The sequence below is a fragment of the Octopus sinensis genome, linkage group LG14, assembly GCF_006345805.1.
Source record: "Octopus sinensis linkage group LG14, ASM634580v1, whole genome shotgun sequence".
Lineage (NCBI taxonomy): Eukaryota > Metazoa > Mollusca > Cephalopoda > Octopoda > Octopodidae > Octopus > Octopus sinensis.
In genome coordinates this window covers 60,570,107-60,591,952 of record NC_043010.1, presented here as the reverse complement: position 1 = coordinate 60,591,952, position 21,846 = coordinate 60,570,107, and the positions used below count along the sequence as shown (strand labels likewise).

General features: G+C 32.4%; 1 protein-coding gene across 1 annotated transcript in view; it reads right to left on the bottom strand.

The window, feature by feature from the left end:
* Positions 1 to 21,846, bottom strand: part of LOC115218938 (cadherin-related tumor suppressor-like) — a 59,540-nt gene that overhangs the window by 34,050 nt on the left and 3,644 nt on the right. The window contains exons 4-12 of the mRNA XM_029788960.2: positions 16,896 to 16,963; positions 14,609 to 16,302; positions 13,971 to 14,429; positions 13,490 to 13,634; positions 5,990 to 8,388; positions 5,556 to 5,700; positions 5,313 to 5,391; positions 3,974 to 3,984; positions 479 to 2,079 (exon numbers count right to left, since the gene is read on the bottom strand). Coding sequence (XP_029644820.2) covers positions 479 to 2,079; positions 3,974 to 3,984; positions 5,313 to 5,391; positions 5,556 to 5,700; positions 5,990 to 8,388; positions 13,490 to 13,634; positions 13,971 to 14,429; positions 14,609 to 16,302; positions 16,896 to 16,963 — 6,601 coding nt within the window. The remainder of the gene's footprint in view (positions 1 to 478; positions 2,080 to 3,973; positions 3,985 to 5,312; positions 5,392 to 5,555; positions 5,701 to 5,989; positions 8,389 to 13,489; positions 13,635 to 13,970; positions 14,430 to 14,608; positions 16,303 to 16,895; positions 16,964 to 21,846) is intronic.

Here is a 21,846-nt window from a genome sequence, read left to right as displayed (position 1 = left end):
TCTCATCTCAGTCTGAGAGAGAAAGTTGGGATTCTCTGCTGTTGTGGGTGAGTTTTGTGTGATTAATACATCTGAAAACACACAGTGTTATGGACACTACAATAGCCACAGATAGTATTACAGCTGACTGCTACAATGATAATTACCCAGTCATTCAGGTCGTGACCAGACTGGAATGGCACAGCAGTCAACATTGGAGATGTATCATTACTAACAAACAGTGTTAGTATGATAGCAGAGTTGTTGCTGATTGACTGGAGTACCACCCGTCTTTCACTATAAACTGCAGCTCATATGTTCCTGCATCATTTTGGTAAAACTGTGCGAGAGAAAGATAACACACCAGTGGGTGAGTTCACTGTAAACAGGTTTTTATCATTGGATCTCAGTATTCCATATTGAGGAAAGAGATTGTAAGGGTCATTATTAGGAAACGTAAAATACGGAGCATTGTCATTTTTATCTAGAATCTCAATACAATATTGGCAGTGTCATTGAGAGAAGGTGTTCCATTATCTTTCACTAAAACCTTGAACTTATAGATGTCTTTCATTTCTCGATCTATTGATTGTGATGTAGAAATGAATCCATATTTTGTCAGTTGGAAAGGAATGTTATCATTGTTGTTATCATTGATGATAGAATATGTAAGTTGGCCTCCATCTCCAAGATCAGGGTCTGTAGCATTGATGAAGCCAATAGGGAAGTCAACTTTCTGGTTTTCATAGGTGAGGAATTGGAAAGTCTCTTTGGTAAAATGTGGTTCTACATCATTGACATCAGTTACTTTGACAGAGAAATATTTTTTACTTTCTAGTTGAGGTGACCCCATGTCATGACACACAATAGATACTTTATAGTGGTCCCTTATTTCTCTGTCAAGATGACCTTTAATAACCATTTTATACTCTTTAGAATCTATTTTAGCAAGTTTAAACTTATCATGTTTTAAATCACAGATAACCTCACCATTAGGTCCACTATCAGTGTCAGTGACCATAACATAAGCTATAAAACTATCTACTTCACTGTCTTCTGAAACTGTTGCTGAGCTCTCTGATAAAGGAGATACAAAATCTATATTAATCATGGGTACATTATTTCTGTTGTTAATTATTTGAATCTGAACTGCTGCAACAGACTTTTTTGGTGGCTTACCTCCATCCATTGCTTCAATAAATAATTTATAAGATTGTTTTTTACTAAAATGAAATTTGTCATGTAAAAATAAATCTCCAGTTTTCTTATCTAACACAAAATATTTCTGGACATTTCGAGACGTTTTATGGTTGAAATGATAAGAAATTTTCCCATTATCCTCAGAATCTTGATCTGTGGCTTTTAAAGTAAGAATTGGTAAGTGTCTTTGATGTGAATTGCTTACAGAAATGTTGTAGAGTTTCTGTGAAAATACAGGTGTATTATCATTGACATCTGTCACAGTTATGTGTACCTTGAGTGTAGCTGTTTTGGGAGGATTCCCTCCATCTTTAGCTTCCAAGATCAACATATATGAATCTTTTACTTCCCTGTCTAATCTGTCTTCTAGAATGAGTTTAGGTATAAAAATACCATCATGTTTTGTGACAGAAAGTGAAAATGGTTCTCTTTTACTTTTCTTAATCATATATGTAATTTGAGAATTTTTGACTGAAATATCCTGATCAATGGCATTTAGAAGGGAGACCATTTCCCCTTTTCTCTCTTTCTCAGAAAATTCAATCTCAACTTCATTCTGTGGAAATTCTGGAGAATGGTCATTGATGTCTTCTATTAATATTTTAATTTTTAGAATCTTCATAAAAGTTTTTCCTTTCCTCACTGCTACTTTAACTATTCTGGAACATTCCTTGTTGTATGTACACAGAGACTCAGCATCCAGTGTTTGAGTAGTGTATAGTTTTCCTGAGTTGGTGACGTTAAATAAGTGAGAACCACTATCGACTGCCCTTTGTAGTTGTGTAAATGTAACGAGAGTGTGTTGTTGATGTGTGAGAGGGTGTGATAAGTTAGAGTCAACAGCAATGTCTCCTATATAGGTGTGAGGTCTGCCTTCTTCATTGACATGGTATGTAATATCTGTGGACAGTGCAAGGGTGATCAGTAAATGTAGAAGACACAGTAGACCAATATATGCTGTCATGTTTGGAATTCTTCATCACACTTTAGCAGGAGAAATTTCTACAAAACACAACAACAATACTTAAAGAGTAAATAAAATTTAATAAAATAAACTATAATTATAACCATTGTGTATGTATTATTAATTAAATCTGAAAACATTTCATTTGACTGAAGTGAACAATTTAAAAATGTCCATCCACAATATTTAGCTAGAGGTATATTTAGAGTAATTTTTAAAAACTATGATGATGTAATCACAATGTTGAGAATTTCTGAATTGATTAATGGCTTTGTTAAAAATTTATATTTACTGATATACTCAAATGGGACAACAAGTATCTTGAAATATATTGAAATTGCTTGTTACAACACTGTGACTGATAACAGAAACTCTATGATAAATCCATATGCAATAATAATAATAATAACAATAATAATGATAATAACAATAACGATAACAATAATAATAATAAGGATTGCTTGGAAAAAGTATGGGGAATTAGAGGACAGACTTGATGTCATACGGAAGAAGTTTAGGGACAGTAGAAAGTAGAAGGGGCATCTTCCAAGGGGACTGATTGTCTCTACTGATCTTTGTACTGTGCTTGATACCACTGACACTGATTCTGAGGAAAGCAAAAGCTGGGTATGTATTCAAGACTACAAATATTTAGGTGTGTTTGATGAGGGATGGCATACGGCATCCACAAATTCTGAAGGGAAAATGGAAACATTGTTATCATAGACTTAATAGGTGGATCAAAAGGTGTTGATAATTTGACACAGAATATTTTGTAGCATTATTAATCCAATATTTTCAAGAAATACTTTACATTAAACTTGAATTCAAATAATTTATTGAAAAACATTTCATTGAAACTTGACAGAGGGGTATAACACCAACAAAATAGATCATAAAATGTTGTCTATTAGTTCACAATAAATTTTAATGATATATAGATAGGGATTATAAAATATTTCAGTGAAAGTTATGAATGAAAAAATTATCTACGAGATATTTAGATCAATTTATCCAGGGAAATGTAATAAAAATCATTTAAATCACTATGTATATACAATACTTAGTTTTTATGTCATACTGCTACATATAATATATTTGTTTTGTTGTTTTTTTTTTAACTAAATAACTACAATAATGTGAAGAATGATAGTTTGTAGAAAGAAGATGTTACTTTTTCTAATCAATTCTTAACAAATCTACAACATTCATCTCTTGTTGTCAGAGTTAATATATTTTAACAACACATGACAATATCATCAGTTTATATCTCACACTAAATACCTTAAAATAACAAAACTACACTAAATTTTATTTATCAACATCTTCATAATAATAATGATGGTGATGAAATATACTTAGTTTATTATACACAAAGATATATAATGGATACTTAATAAGTTATATATACATAGGGATATTAATGATCTGATAAAAGTTCATTAAAACTAGAGAAAAATTTAGATTTAATTAGTGAATTATGACAAAACAGATAGAAACTATAATAACATACATTATTAACACCCAGTCTTATTGGTTATTAATAAATGTTGTCTACAAATTGATAAATATATATATACATGTCTACTTCAGATTATATTACATCTATATTGCATACATAATATATAATAACAAAGTATATATTTTAATATCTCTTGTAAGATGTGTGATATTGACATAAAAATAATTAGTCCATCAAGAAGTAATTATATTACAATGACTACTGCAGTTATTGTTAATGGTGGAAGTGATGGCTAGATCTCTCGATCCTCCACTGTCCCAGTCCCTGTATATATACAACATGGCAGACATTTTAGATATTATCCTTACCCTGTCTTTCACTAGAAACACAAATAATATAAATGTTATAATGAATATGAAAAGATAATAAAGAGAAAGAGAGAGAGAGGGAGACTTACCTGCATTGTTTCATCCTTCACTGTAGTTGTGAGTGATGGATGATGTGTATCCTGCTGTAGTGTTCCACTCCTGCTGCTGCTGCTGCTGTAGTGGTATTATAGTGGTACTACTGCTGTTGTAGTAGTGTTCCTGTGTTACCGCTGCTGCTGCTGCTGTTCCTGTGTAACTGCTGATATAATAGTGTGACAGTTGCTGTATGTAGTGGGAGGTGAGATGTTAGCCAGATGCTGGTGTGTGCTAGTTACAACTCTATGTCCTTCACACACACACACACAATTGTGTGTATGATGAACAAAGAAAAAAGCTATCAGCCTCACTTTCAATATTGAAAGAAATATAGGAAATCTCTCTCATCCAATAGGAAATTACTGCAATGTGGTCTGTGTCACACAAACACATCAAGTAACAGAAATCATGTTAAACAAAAGGAACTTCAAAGCTGATATGTAATAAAAACACTAAATTTATATATCTAATGCTAGGAAATAAGAGATTTGTATTAAAATATTAGATTTATAATATTTCTTGATATTTAATGAGTTATTAACTTCACTATAAAGAATATGTATTCAGAATTTCTATCAGAAAGAAATTGTTTTTAGATTAAGTCACAAAAGAAATCTTTAGTTAAGAAGTTTACATGAATAGATAAACTGTAAACTAAGTAAATTAGGAGAAACAAAAATATTTCCAAGTTAAAAATATTTAAATGCACATGATTTTCTCATATTTTCTGTAACATTTCATAAAATATGAAACATTTGAAAATCAATAACAAAGACAACTTCAAATATGAGCTGGTAGTTTTAGTATGTTAGCAATATAGGTAAATATTCAGTGCTAAATTACTGGTAGCTGTTAATTAATAAAATTTAAGAAAAACTGAATATAAAAGGAAATATTAGAAAACAGTTTAGTATGATAATAATGAATGGGAGAATTGGTATCAAAAAAGCTACCATAACTAAACATTCTAGAACGACTCAAATGAATTAACCAATGTTTAGTGAAATGGCTAAAAGAAAACTGAGAGGAAAATAAATATTCTATAACAATGTTCTTTGGTAATGAAGAGTAGGATTTTTGAAATATTTACTGTAAATTAAGGGTCATAATAGATTCTACTTTAAGGCCCTTTAAATGTGATGTGTGAAAGAGACATAGAGTTGATATTTTTATATGAATATAAAGTATTGTATAAGATTTGATGTGTGAGAGAATCATTTAACAATAGTCATGGAACATCTACTATGTTGGCTGTAGATAGGTATCTTGTATTTGTTGTCCCTTTAGTATTGTGGCTGCAACTGGATTGTCATTGGTATATTCTGCAAAATATCAAATATACAAACACAAATTACATTTCAGTATAACAACTCCAATATATAAAGATAGAATCATTGATCTTATATTACACTAAGCATAACATTATATATTGTCCGACAGTAATAAAGGCAATTACATTTATATGTTATGTTTTGATAAAAGTTACCTGGTTCTGCAGGTATCTCATCATATGGTTTAGTCTTGCCATTACTCTTGCTAGCTTCTCTGTCCTTTTGGGATGTTAAGGTGTCACTGTTGTAAGACATAATGGAACTGGTGCGACGTTCTTGACTATGGATTGAATCACATCTCTGTCGATTATAGAAAAATGAATCTTATATCAATATAAGTTCAGATGACTCCTAATAAAACAGTTCTCATATAAAACATATTCTATTTAGATAATGAATATTGTATTTTGCTATCACTAGGACACCAAAGAACAATTAATTCAGAATGTCACAAAGGAATGAAACATTTCATACACATGAGAATCTGAAATAGATATTTGAAAGAAATATTTGAATGCACATCAATAATTGATTAAATACTTTTGTATTTATAATCAAAAGGATATAAGAGATGTAAAATAATATTCACCTGAGGTACAGGTGGAAGTCTTCTTTGGGTTGTTGAGAATTTCCACTCATCTGGTGTCTGTTCCATCTCCAGAAAAAACTGACTTTTAGATTTTATTGTCTGAAGATTTCGGTTAAATATCTCTTCTGCATTTCTCGTTATTGCAACAGGATTGTTAGTCTGATACAGTAATTGTCTCATCTCAGTCTGAGAGAGAAAGTTGGGATTCTCTGCTGTTGTGGGTGAGTTATTTGTGTGATTAATACATCTGAAAACACACAGTGTTATGGACACTACAATAGCCACAGATAGTATTACAGCTGCTGCTACAATGATAATTACCCAAGTCATATTCAGGTCGTGACCAGACTGGAATGGCACAGCAGTCAACATTGGAGATGTATCATTACTAACAAACAGTGTTAGTATGATAGCAGTTGTCACTGATTGAACTGGAGTACCACCGTCTTTCACTATAAACTGCAGCTCATATGTTCCTGCATCATTTTGGTAAACTGTGCGAGAGAAAGATAACACACCAGTGTGTGAGTTCACTGTAAACAGGTTTTTATCATTGGATCTCAGTATTCCATATGTGAGGAAAGCATTGTTTCCAGTGTCTTTGTCAGATGCTCTCAGAATTGTGATGTCCTTCTTACTGTGTGGATGGTAGTGGACATCTAGATTGTAAGGGTCATTATTAGGAAACGTAAAATACGGAGCATTATCATTTTTATCTAGAATCTCAATAACAATATTGGTAGTGTCATTGAGAGAAGGTGTTCCATTATCTTTCACTAAAACCTTGAACTTATAGATGTCTTTCATTTCTCGATCTATTGATTGTGATGTAGAAATGAATCCATATTTTGTCAGTTGGAAAGGAATGTTATCATTGTTGTTATCATTGATGATAGAATATGTAAGTTGGCCTCCATCTCCAAGATCCGGGTCTGTAGCATTGATGAAGCCAATAGGGAAGTCAACTTTCTGGTTTTCATAGGTGAGGAATTGGAATGTCTCTTTGGTAAAATGTGGTTCTACATCATTGACATCAGTTACTTTGACAGAGAAATATTTTTTACTTTCTAGTTGAGGTGACCCCATGTCATGACACACAATAGATACTTTATAGTGGTCCCTCATTTCTCTGTCAAGAGGGCCCTTAACAATCATTTTATATTCTTTAGAATCTATTTTGGCAAGTTTAAATTTATCATGTTTTAAATCACAGATAACCTCACCATTAGGTCCACTATCAGTGTCAGTGACCATAACATAAGCTATAAAACTACCAATTTTACTTGCTTCCGAAACAGCTGCAGAACTCTCTGATAAAGGAGATACAAAATCAATATTTATCAATGGAGCAGTATTTTTGTTGTTAATTATGTTAATTTGAACTGCTGCAACAGTCTTTTTTGGTGGCTTCCCTCCATCTCTTGCTTCTACAAATAATTTATAAGATTGCTTTTTACTGAAATGAAAATTATCACGTAAAAATAGATCTCCAGACTTCTCATTTAATGCAAAATATTTCTGAATATTTCGAGACGTTTTATGGTTGAAGTGAAAAGATATCTTTCCATTTTGTCCAGAATCTTGATCTGTGGCCTTTAAAGTAAGAATTGGTAAATGTCTTTGATGTGAATTAATTATAGAGATGTTGTATACTTCCTGTGAAAATACAGGTATGTTATCATTGACATCTATTACTGATATGTGTACCTTGAGTGTAGCTGTTTTGGGAGGGTTTCCTCCATCTTTAGCTTCTAGGGTCAACATATATGAGTCTTTTACTTCCCTGTCTAATCTGTCTTCTAGAATTATTTCAGGTGTGAAAATACCTTTGTGTTTTGTGAGTGAGAGAGAAAATGGTTCTCTTTTACTTTTCTTAATTATATATGTAATTTGAGAATTTTTGACTGAAATATCCTGATCAATGGCATTTAGAAGGGAGACCATTTCCCCTTTTCTGTCTCTTTCAGAAAATTCAATCTCAACTTCATTCTGTGGAAATTCTGGTGAATGGTCATTGATGTCTTCTATCAATATTTTTATCCTTAAAATTTTCATAAATGTTTCTTCTTTCCTCACTGCGACTTTAACTATTCTGGAACATTCCTTGTTGTATGTACACAGAGACTCAGCATCCAGTGTTTGAGTAGTGTATAGTTTTCCTGAGTTGGTGACATTAAATAAGTGAGACCCACTCTCGACTGTCCTTTGTAGTTGTGTAAATGTAATGAGAGTGTGTTGTTGATGTGTGAGAGGGTGTGATAAGTTGGAGTCAACAGCAATGTCTCCAATATAGGTGTGAGGTCTGTCTTCTTCCTTGACATGGTATGTAATATCTATGGACAGTACAAGGGTGATCAGTAAATGTAGAAGACACAGTAGACCAATATATGCTGTCATGTCTGGAATTCTTCATCACACTTTAGCAGGAGAAATTTCTACAAAAGACAGCAAAGATATTTAAAGCTTATGTAGAATGTAAACCAAATTATATTTATAAAAACGACTGTGACACTTCTATGTTTATTTGTAAAAATGTTTCATTAGTCCCAATTGAATAGTCTTCTCATGTCTGATAATCTACAAGATAATCTCCAAATATAATAATGAGCATATTGTTTGTATATATTTGTATACACATATATATATATATATATATTTGTATACATATATATATATATATATATTTGTCCAAAATCATGCAGTACGCATGAATGGTGAAGAGAGAGGAGCCAAAATAGTAATTCAGTGAAGGAGAAGTAGTGAAAGTAATAGCCATGACTGAGGGAGAGTGAGAGAAAGTAATAGCAATGAGAGAGAAAAAGGAAGAGGCAAAGAGAGCATTGTGTATCTTCTACTATAATAATACTCTTGTATATTTATCTGTCACAACATAGGAATGAGAAAGGAAAGGGTGATCCACCGATGGAAGTGGAATGGTGAAAGGTCAACAGTGAAACAAAAATCAAGCAGCGCTTCAACACTGTGTGTGTATATGTATCTGCATGTAAAAGAGAGGAATGTGAAAGTTTGTGTTTGTGTTTGTGTAAAATATTCTTATGTATTTGACTGATATATATCTGTTTGTGTATGTTTACTTAGAAAGATACATAGAAAATAGAATTATAGACATGTGCATTTATACACACACACATATAAACAGAAACACTTAAAAAGGAAGGAAGCAGATTGTGACAAAGTATAGAAAACCGCATTCGCTGCACACTGTCCTATTCATACATATAAATGTATGCATATGCACAAACACAGAACTGAAGCACTGTTTGTTTTTCTTTCACCTTTTTATATATAAAATACTACAATTAGCAATCATTTTGGACAGCAAAGGGCCATCTAGAAATACGTAACGAGAGTTATCTCCCTTGAGTAATTCTCCCAACTTTATCTCTACACACCTCATTTTGTGAATGGTAATCCTCTTCCCATAAGCCAAGATCATCTGTCACCATTTACCCCACCCTTATGTATGCCTGACTTTGTCTCTGCCCCTGTGCATCGTTCTTCCACCCACTCCACCCCTCACTCCACATCCTCTTTGCTAGCACCCACACCTACTTTCACCACCTTCCCCTCTATCTGATATTTATAATTGACAAGGATTCCACAGTGTTCACCACTCACTGCATTTCCCTTAAACTCTATCTCTATCCATCTGCCACTCACCTCTCACATTACCACAGACTTACCTACCCAAGGTATGCTCTAACACATCTTCCCAACCATCTTCTTTCTACCATATAACTTTTTACAGCAACACACCTGTTCCAGTCCCTCTATCATACTTCAGCCTCTCATTACCTGGCATAAAGCCACTCCCCTCAATATTACTCACCCTTCAATTGTTTTTGTCTTGCAAGTCACTTGGTCATCTGGTGACCTCACTAGTGCTGGTGCCAAATAAATAGCACCCAGTACACTCAGTAAAGCAGTTGGCTTTAGAAATGGAATCCAGACTTAGAAACAATACTAAAGCAGACACTGGAGTTTGGTGCAGTCAACTGGTTTATCACCATCAATCTCATGATAACATGGGAAATAATCATATGATGATGATAATGATGATTATAGTATATATGTATATATAGGTAGTTTCAACATACCAGCAAATGATATATATCTATATATTTACATAGGTACAGTTACAGGTACATATACATAAACAATTGAGTACATATGTACAACCATGTGTACATAGTGTATACACACATGTATGCATATAAATGTATGTGTGCATATATATATTTATGTTTGTACATATGTATGTATTATACATATGTATACATGCATATGTACATACATATGTGTATATATAGGTAGCTCTCACATTCTGTATTTCTAATGCTCACATCCTCACAAGAATTTTGTCCATCAACTAATACAATGTCTCAGATGAGATTATATATATCATCATCATCATCATCGTTTAACGTCCGTTTTCCATGCTGGCATGGGTTGGACGGTTCAACGGGGGTCTGGGAAGCCAGAAGGCTGCGCCAGGCCCAGTCTGATCTGGCAGTGTTTCTACAGCTGGATGCCCTTCCTAACACCAGAACCTGTCCAAGAAAATTTGCTCAATACCAAGTTACTGACACTATCTTTTCACTCATCATCAAAAATGCAGTAAACTAATGTTTCATCCATTGGAAAACTGTAACCAGTATCACTAATTTTCATTAATTGCAACATAAATGTACAAAGAAGCCACAAACAGCTGTAACCATTTTGATTTTAAAGATATTTTAAGGAGCAACCTACATATATATATACATATAGCAACCTACATATATACATATATATATATATATATATATATATATATATATATATATATATATATATACACACATTTATATACATATATATATATATACACATTTATATACATATATATATATATATATATATATATATATATATATACACACATTTATATACATTTTTGGGGGAAGAGGGCTAGTTGATTATATCAACCCCAGTGTGTAGCTGGTACATATTTCTGCAACCCCAGAAAGATGAAAGGCAAAGTCGACCTTGGCAGAAATTGAACTCAGAATGTAGCGGCAGATGAAATACCGCTAAGCATTTTCCCTGGTATGCTAACGGTTCTGCCAGCTCACCACTTTAAAGAAAAACTATAATAATGTGGTGTATGTTAATTTGTAGAAAGAAGATGAGATTATTTCTGATCAATTTTCAACATTCATCTCTTGTTTTCAGACTTGATATATTTTAACAACATGTGATAATATCATTGGCTTATATCTTGCACAAAATATCTTAAACAGCAAACCTACACTAAATAATAATTATCACCAGTTTCTTAATAAAAATAATAATAATAATAATAATAATAATAATAATAATAATAATATTAAAAACATTTTTAGTTTTATTAGAAAATACAAAGAAATATATGATAGATATTTCAAATAGTATATATATATATATATATATATATATATATATATATATATATATATATATATATATATATATATATATTGGGATTAGCAATGTGCTAGAGTTCACTGAAGGTAGAGAAAGATTAAGATTTAATTAGTAAATTATTATGACAAAAACAGATATACAATACACTGACATGCATTACTAACAGCCAGTCTTATTGGTTATCAGTCAATGTTTTCCGACAGTGAAATAAATATATATACACCTAGTTTGGAATATATTAAACCATTATACATAAGAAATATCAGAGCAATATATATAGTTTAATATCTCATTAATAAGGATTGATTCTGACGTTAAAAGACGTAATGCAGTTTGAAGTAATTATATTACAATGTCTATTACAGATGTTGTTGTTAATGGTGGAAGTGATGGCTAGATCTCTCGATCCTCCACTGTCCCAGTCCCTGTATATATACAACATGGCAGACATTTTAGATATTATCCTTACCCTGTCTTTCATTAAGAAACACAAATAATATAAATGTTATAATGAATATGAAAAGATAATAAAGAGAAGAAAGGGAGAGAGAGAGAGACTTACCTGCATTGTTTAATCCTTCACTGTAGTTGTGTGTGATGGATGATGTGTATCCTGCTGTAGTGTTCCACTCTAACTGCTGCTGCTACTGCTGTAGTGGTATTATAGTGGTACTGCTGCTGTTGTAGTAGTGTTCCTGTGTTACTGCAGCTGCTGCTGCTGTTCCTGTGTAACTGCTGATATAATAGTGTGACAGTTGCTGTATGTAGTGGGAGGTGAGATGTTAGCCAGATGCTGGTGTGTGCTAGTTACAACCCTATGTCCTCCACACACACACACACACACAATTGTGTGTATGATGAACAAAGAAAAAAGCTATCAGCCTCACTTTCAATATTGAAAGAAATAGAGAAAATTTCTCTCATCCAATAGGAAATTACTGCAATGTGGTCTGTGTCACACAAACACATTGAATAAGAGAAGTCATGTTAAACAGAAGCAACTTCATTTTTTCTATTTAATAAAAACACTAAATTTATATATCTAATGTTAGGAAATAAGAGATTTGTATTAAAATATAAGATTTATAATAATATTTCTTGATATTAACTTCACTATAAGAATACATAATCAGGATTTCTATCAGAAACAAATTAATTTTAGAGTAAGTCAACAAAAATTTCATTATTTAAGAAGTTTTCATGATTAGAGGAACTGTAAACGAAGTAAATTAGGAGAAACAAAAGTATTCCCAAGTAAAAAAAAAGAACAATCTTATTTTTCTGACATTTTCTACTTTATACTTCCTAAAATATGAATCCCTTTAAATTTCAATATTTAACAAAACTTTTAATGTTTTCAATATAGATAACAGTATGCCGCCCTTAAATTGTAGCTACTGTTAATTAGTAAAATTTTAAAAACACTCAATAAAACAAAATAGATGATATTAATTAAACATAGAATTGATATCAAACTAAAAGCTACAAAAACTAAACATTCTAGGATGAATCAGGTTAATTTATCTAAGTTTTAGTGAAATGTCTATACTAAAACTGACAGTAAAATAAATGTTTAATAATAATTAACTATGGTAATGTAGAGTTGGGTGTTTTGTAATATTTAGTGTATCAGAGATGTAAAAAAGGGATGATAATAGATACCACTGTAAGGCCTTCTATGCGTGTAATGTGTGAAAGAAACATAGAGTTGATATTTTTATATGAATATAAAGTATTGTATAAGATTTGGTGTGTGAGAGAATCATTTAACAATAGTCATGGAACATCTACTATGTTGGCTGTAGATACGTATCTTGTATTTGTTGTCCCTTTAGTATTGTGGCTGCCACTGGATTGTCATTGGTATATTCTGTAAAATATCAAATACACACACACAAATTACATTTCAATATAACAACTCCAATATATAAAGATAGAAACATTGATCTTATATTACACTAAGCATAACATTATATATTGTCCTACAGTAATAAAGGCAATTACATTTATATGTTATGTTTTGATAAAAGTTACCTGGTTCTGCAGGTATCTCATCATATGGTTTAGTCTTGCCATTACTCTTGCTAGCTTCTCTGTCCTTTTGGGATGTTAAGGTGTCACTGTTGTAAGACATGATGGAACTGGTGCGACGTCCTTGACTATGGATTGAATCACATCTCTGTGGATTAGAAAACAAAGCAGGGTGAATCATTAGGCTAAAAAGAAGAAACTTTTGCATTTATATTCTAGAATGCCCCAGGTAAGACACAAGGAAGGGTAATACAATCAGACCATCAGAATTATTAATATTCAATAATTTATTTGTATAAAAGAATTAGAGAAACAAGTTTAGTTGTTAAATGAAATAATTCTACTAATTCTGAAAGGTGTAAACTGATAGGAAAGCTTTTACATTTCTAGAAAGAAAAGGAAAAAATATACAAACTAGAACATAACTGTTATAACCACAACTGTGATATATCATTTCCGAAAAATCAATTAAAATAATATTTACCTGAGGCACAGGTGGAAGTCTCCTTTGTGTTGTTGAGAATTTCCACTCATCTGGTGTCTGTTCCATCTCCAGAAAAAACTGACTTTTAGATTTTATTGTCTGAAGATTTCGGTTAAATATCTCTTCTGCATTTCTCGTTATTGCAACAGGATTGTTAGTCTGATACAGTAATTGTCTCATCTCAGTCTGAGAGAGAAAGTTGGGATTCTCTGCTGTTGTGGGTGAGTTATTTGTGTGATTAATACATCTGAAAACACACAGTGTTATGGACACTACAATAGCCACAGATAGTATTACAGCTGCTGCTACAATGATAATTACCCAAGTCATATTCAGGTCGTGACCAGACTGGAATGGCACAGCAGTCAACATTGGAGTTGTATCATTACTAACAAACAGTGTTAGTATGATAGCAGTTGTTGCTGATTGAACTGGAGTACCACCGTCTTTCACTATAAACTGCAGCTCATATGTTCCTGCATCATTTTGGTAAACTGTGCGAGAGAAAGATAACACACCAGTGTGTGAGTTCACTGTAAACAGGTTTTTATCATTGGATCTCAGTATTCCATATGTGAGGAAAGCATTGTTTCCAGTGTCTTTGTCAGATGCTCTCAGAATTGTGATGTCCTTCTTACTGTGTGGATGGTAGTGGACATCGAGATTGTAGGGTCATTATTAGGAAACGTAAAATACGGAGCATTATCATTTTTATCTAGAATCTCAATAACAATATTGGCAGTGTCATTGAGAGAAGGTGTTCCATTATCTTTCACTAAAACCTGGAACTTATAGATGTCTTTCATTTCTCGATCTATTGGTTGTGATGTAGAAATGAATCCATATTTTGTCAGTTGGAAAGGAATGTTATCATTGTTGTTATCATTGATGATAGAATATGTAAGTTGGCCTCCATCTCCAAGATCAGGGTCTGTAGCATTGATGAAGCCAATAGGGAAGTCAACTTTCTGGTTCTCATAAGTGAGGAATTGGAATGTCTCTTTGGTAAAATGTGGTTCTACATCATTGACATCAGTTACTTTGACAGAGAAATATTTTTTACTTTCTAGTTGAGGTGACCCCATGTCATGACACACAATAGATACTTTATAGTGGTCCCTTATTTCTCTGTCAAGATGGCCCTTAACAATCATTTTATATTCTTTAGAATCAATTTTGGCAAGTTTAAATTTATCATGTTTTAAATCACAGATAACCTCACCATTAGGTCCACTATCAGTGTCAGTGACCATAACATAAGCTATAAAACTACCAATTTTACTTGCTTCCGAAACAGCTGCTGAACTCTCTGATAAAGGAGATACAAAATCTATATTTATCAATGGAGCATTATTCTCATTATTAATTACATGAAGCTGAACTCTGGTAACAGATTTTTTGGGTGACTGTCCTCCATCCCTTGCTTCAATAAACAATTTATAAGATTGCTTTTTAGTAAATTGAAATTTATCATCTAAAAATAAATCTCCAGTTTTCTTATTTAATACAAAATATTTCTGTATATTTTGAGATGTTTTATGGTTGAAATGATAAGAAATCTTTCCATTGAGTCCAGAATCTTTATCTGTGGCTTTTAAAGTAAGAATTGGTAAATGTCTTTGATGTGAATTATTTATAGAGATATTGTAGACTTTCTGGGAAAATACAGGTGTGTTATCATTGACATCTGTTACAGATATGTGTACCTTGAGTGTAGTTGTTTTGGGAGGGTTTCCTCCATCTTTAGCTTGAACTGCTAAAATATATGAGTCTTGAAGTTCCCTATCTAATGTTTCTTCTAGTATGAGTTCAGGTATGAAAATACCATCCTGTTTTGTGACAGAGAGAGAAAATGGTTCACTCTTGCTTTTTTCAATCATATATTTAAGTTGGGAATTTCTTATTGAAATATCTTTATCAATTGCGTTTAGAAGAGATATTCTAGTTCCTTTACTGTCTCTCTCAGAAAATGCAATTTCAACTTCATTCTGTGGAAATTCTGGAGAATGGTCATTGATGTCCTGTATCAATATTTTTATTTTAAGGATTTTCATAAAGGTTTGTCCTTTTCTCACAGCTACTTTAACTATTCTGGAACATTCCTTGTTGTAGGTACACAGAGACTCAGCGTCCAGTGTTTGAGTAGTGTATAGTTTTCCTGAGTTGGTGACATTAAATAAGTGAGAACCACTCTCGACTGTCCTTTGTAGTTGTGTAAATGTAATGAGAGTGTGTTGTTGATGTGTGAGAGGGTGTGATAAGTTGGAGTCAACAGCAATGTCTCCAATATAGGTGTGAGGTCTGTCTTCTTCCTTGACATGGTATGTAATATCTATGGACAGTACAAGGGTGATCAGTAAATGTAGAAGACACAGTAGACCAATATATGCTGTCATGTCTGGAATTCTTCATCACATTTCAGCAGGAGAAATTTCTACAAAACACCAGAAACACATTTAAAGTTTATGTATAATTTAACCAACTTCATTCTATTTATAATAATCATTGTGAAACTTCTATTCCATTAGCTGCAATTTGTATAGTCTTCTGAGATCTGACAATCCTTAAGACCATACATAACGAGAGTTATCTCCCTCGAATAAACGTTCCATCTTAATCTGAAATAGTAAACGTCATGTTTACGTTGTTTTTCATTGTGCTTTTCCGTGAAAATTCAGTCTATTTTCAGAGTTAGCAATTAAAAATTTCAGGTTTAATGACGATAACTCCTGAACAGATTCACATATTTCTTAAAAAATATATATAAACTGAAATAACGGTTCCAAATTTTGGCAGAAGGCCAGCAATTTCCTGGGTGGGGTTAAGTTTATTACATTGGTCCCAGTTTTCAACTGGTGCATATTTTACTGAAAGGATGTATGGCAGAGCTGACCTTGGCAGTATTTCAACACAGAATGTATTGACAGTATTCTGTCCAGGTTACTAATGAATCTGCTAGCTTGCCACCTTCAGGTATACTGATGTATTGTAAACTAATATAGAAAAGATGAATACCAAAGTGAGATACTAAATATCTTGGAATTAAACTCAAATTGCTTAGCATTGTTTCCATGGCTGGATACCCTTCTTGTTTCCAAACACTATACATTGAGTACCGGTTGCCTTTCATGTTGCACTTGCTCCAGCTATGCCACCAAGTAACTTATGGACAAGCCACACACACACACACACACCACATCGACATGTAACTAAATGTGTTGAGTGCTCATTCTTTCATTTGTTCTCTCTCGTGTATTTCTATGTATGCAGATATATTCTCTTATTTGTTTCAGAACTGATTCTTTGTAAGCCCAGTATTTATTCTATCATTCTCTTTTGATGAACTGCCAAGTTACAGGGATGTAAACACATCAACATCGGTTGTCAAATGATGGCAGGGGAACACACACACACACACATATATATGTATGTATATATATATATATATACAGAAGGCGCATGGCTCAGTGGTTAGAGCGTTGAGCTTACGATCGTGAAGTTGTGAGTTTGAAGCCCGGACCGGGCTGCGTGTTGTGTTCTTGAGAAAGACACTTTATTTCACGTTGCTCCAGTTCACTCAACTGTAGAAATGAGTTGTGACATCACTGGTGCCAAGCTGTATCGGCCTTTGCCTTTCCCTTGGATAACACTGGTGGTGTGGAGAGGGGAGGCCAGTATGCATGGGCGACTGCTGGTCTTCCATGAAAAACTTTGCCCGGACTTGTGCCTGGGAGGGTAACTTTCTAGGTGCAATCCCACGGTCATTCATGACCGAAGGGGGTCTCAATATATATATACTATGTCCTAAGGCCATAGTAGAAGACACTTGCATAAGGTGCCATACAGAGGAACTGAACCCAGAATCATGTGGTTGGAAAGCAAGCTTCTTACCACACAGCCATGCCTGTATATACATACGGCTAGTTTGAACACAAGAACAAATGCACTGTACTTGAGAACATTTAATCAAAAATGAATTTCTAAAAGCATATCTCCTATGTCTATGCTCTGCACCCAATCTGTCCCTGACAAATCTCTCCTCTCATACAATTTACCTTCTTAAAACACATCCCTCCCAAAAGTCATCTTCCCAACACTTTCACCTCCATCAATCTTCTGACTATATGTACATACATATATGCATATATAAGTAGCTCTTACATTTTGCATTTCTAATGCTCACATCCTCACAAGAATTTTCTCCATCAAACATCAACTAATGCAATAACCATGTCTCTGTTGATAAATAATATATATATATATATATATCTGTCAGATGAATCAAATGCCATATAACATAAGTGACTGCCTGTAACATCCAGTCTCCCAGACCCAGCACAATCCTATTTGCTTCAATTCAACAAAACCTTCTGTGATCAGGAAGTGAATATCTTAGACTGATTTCCTTTAATTTACAAGCTCTCTTTAACGAACATTAATTAGGAATGAAATAAATCAATAAGTCAAGAAATACATCTGTAGCAAGAGTCTCTCAGGACACCACTGAAAGGGGCAGCAGACATCAAACCTAGATGGACATAAGCTACGAGAAGGAAACAAGATAAGGGTAATAGATATGATTTTGGCTATAAAATATCTTGTGATGGTTGATAGAAAAGGGCTTCACTCAAAGGTCTGCTGTGTTCTCTATTAATGAACATTAATTAAGAATAAATTAAATAGTTAAGTCAAAAACTACCTCTGTAGCAAACAAATCTCAGGACACCATTAAAAGAGGTAGCATTTGGTGGATGTAATTCACAAGGACAATATAATGATAATAGATATTACTTATGATTGCTTCAGTTTACAGTTGAAATATTATTTTATTATTAAATTAAGAGTGGATGTACTGACTAAAATATACATAAAATTCCATACAATTTCCTGCTTAACTGGAAAACATGAACAAAAACCAAGTGGGAAATGTTAATAACAGTAACAAGTGAGATCATTTCAAGAAATTTGGAAATCATCTCTCAATGTTCATTTACATGCTCACGGCAAGGAATGTATAATGTTTGCATTAACTGTTTCCATGTTTCAGTCTCTTAGGCATCATCAGCATAGCATAGTCTAAAAGAGCATTCTCATCATTTGACAAAGTCATTGCATATAGAGGAAACGACTTATGAATAACTTTTCACCATTATTATTTTCATAATTAAAAGACAAGGAGATCAGGGAAATAATTCCAATGTGACAATGGCATCAAAGAGCAATAAATAAAGGTTTGATGCACTGAATGTTGTATACAAAATGGTTCTAAATAAATTGAAAATTGAAGTGGAGAAAGAAACACCCTGGTGACAAAACGTGCTACTCAGAAAATATTGTGAGAGCAAAGGAATAGGTCTGTCAGCTGAAACTAAACCAGAATCAATCCCATAAGAGAGTATTGGCACCATGAAACTCCTCTTCTTAGGACTCTAATATTTGCTTCAGTTCAATGTGCCATTCTCTTACTAGCATGTGAAAGTACAAGTAAACAAAATCTCACAGACTACTTTACAAGTTCTTGATTAATAAAGGATAATTAACTCATAAAGTCAAGAACAATCTCTACAGCAGAGTGAAATGAGAGGGAAAACAACCATGAAAACTTTGATAACCAGATGTAAAATGTATCAATGAGAATTACAAAAAGTCTCTTATCATTAATGGGAGAGGCCAGAAAATCTCAGTGAATTATCAGCCAACTTAACAAAAACTATATATTTTTTAATTGCTATATATATATATACAAATATACATTTTTCAACAAATATAACATGACAAGCTCTAGTTGACTTCTCTCACTGTCAGCTGCTTCATTTTAGGCCAAGAAAAATATTTCTTCTAATCCTAAAAAGTGTTACAAATACATTTAGAGAATACTGAAAACAATTAATAGAATATTATTGGTATAAAATTTTGTACAAATGGATCAGAGGATGTTGTTAAACTTGATAGAGGATATTTAGAAAACTTATTCATCCAATATCTTTAAGGAATATTTAATTTGTTGAAAAGAAAAAAAAAAGGATTATTAAAATTTGACATAAATAACACAGAATAATTTATAAAATAATGTTGAATATTTCACAATATATCTTAAAGGTACAAAAATAGGGACTGTAAAATATTTCAGCAGAGATTGTTTATAAAAATTTATCTATAATTATCACCAAGAAATATTGAGATCTATTTACTAAGCGTAATAATAATAATAATAATTTAACCCCATTTAGATATATTTTGTAGGCTTTATATCATACTGCTACGCATAATATAATTGTGATGTCTATTACTTTGTAGAAAGAGGATATCATTTCTGATCAATTCTCAAAAAATTTACAAAGCTCATTGATTGTTGTCAGAGTTAATATATTTTAACAACACAGGACAATATTGTCAGTTTATATCTCACAACAAATATCTTAAATAACTATTCTACTATTCTAAATAAATCAACATCTTAAAAATAACAATAATAATAATAACAAAATACACTTTTCTTTAATTGCATACAAAGAAATGTATCATAGATATTTAACAGGGCAGGTATTTATCTATCTATCTCTTTATCTATCTACCCATATATATATATATATATATATATATATATATATATATATATATATATATATATATATATATATATATATATATATATATATATATATATATATATACACATATATAAAAGGATATTAGTGATCTGTAAGAGATTATTCAAACTAGACAAAGATTAAGATTTAAGTGAATTATTATGACAAAAAAAATATAAACTATAATAACAGGCATTATTAACACCCAGTCTTACTGGCTTTCAATCAATGTTTTCTAACGGTTAAATAAATATATATACACCTAGTTTGGACTATATTAAACCAATATTATATATAAAATATATCATAGCAATATATATGTATATAGTCTAATATCTCTTGTTTAATGTTGCCTTGAGTGATTCCAACATTAAAAGAAGTAATCCAGATTGAAGTAATTGTATTACAATGACTACTGCAGTTGTGTTGTTAATGGTGGAAGTGATGGCTAGATCTCTCGATCCTCCACTGTCCCAGTCCCTGTATATATACAACATGGCAGACATTTTAGATATTATCCTTACCCTGTCTTTCATTAGAAACACAAATAATATAAATGTTATAATGAATATGAAAAGATAATAAAGAGAAAGAGAGAGAGACTTACCTGCATTGTTTAATCCTTCACTGTAGTTGTGTGTGATGGATGATGTGTATCCTGCTGTAGTGTTCCACTCCAACTGCTGCTGCTGCTGCTGTAGTGGTATTATAGTGGTACTGCTGCTGTTGTAGTAGTGTTCCTGCGTTACTGCTGCTGCTGTTCCTGTGTAACTGCTGATATAATAGTGTGACAGTTGCTGTATGTAGTGGGAGGTGAGATGTTAGCCAGATGCTGGTGTGTGCTAGTTACAACTCTATGTCCTCCACACACACACACACAATTGTGTGTATGATGAACAAAGAAAAAAGCTATCAGCCTCACTTTCAATATTGAAAGAAATATAGAAAATCTCTCTCATCCAATAGGAAATTACTGCAATGTTGTCTGTGTCACACAAACACATCAAATAAGAGAAGTCATGTTAAACAGAAGCAACTTCACTTTTTCTATTTAATAAAAACACTAAGTTTACATATCTAATGTTAGGAAATAAGAGATTTGTATTAAAATATAAGATTTATAATAATATTTCTTGATATTAACTTCACTATAAGAATACATACTCAGGATTTCTATCAGAAACAAATTAATTTTAGAGTAAGTCAACAAAAATTTCATTATTTAAGAAGTTTTCATGATTAGAGAAACTATAAACGAAGTAAATTAGGATTCATGTTAAACAGAA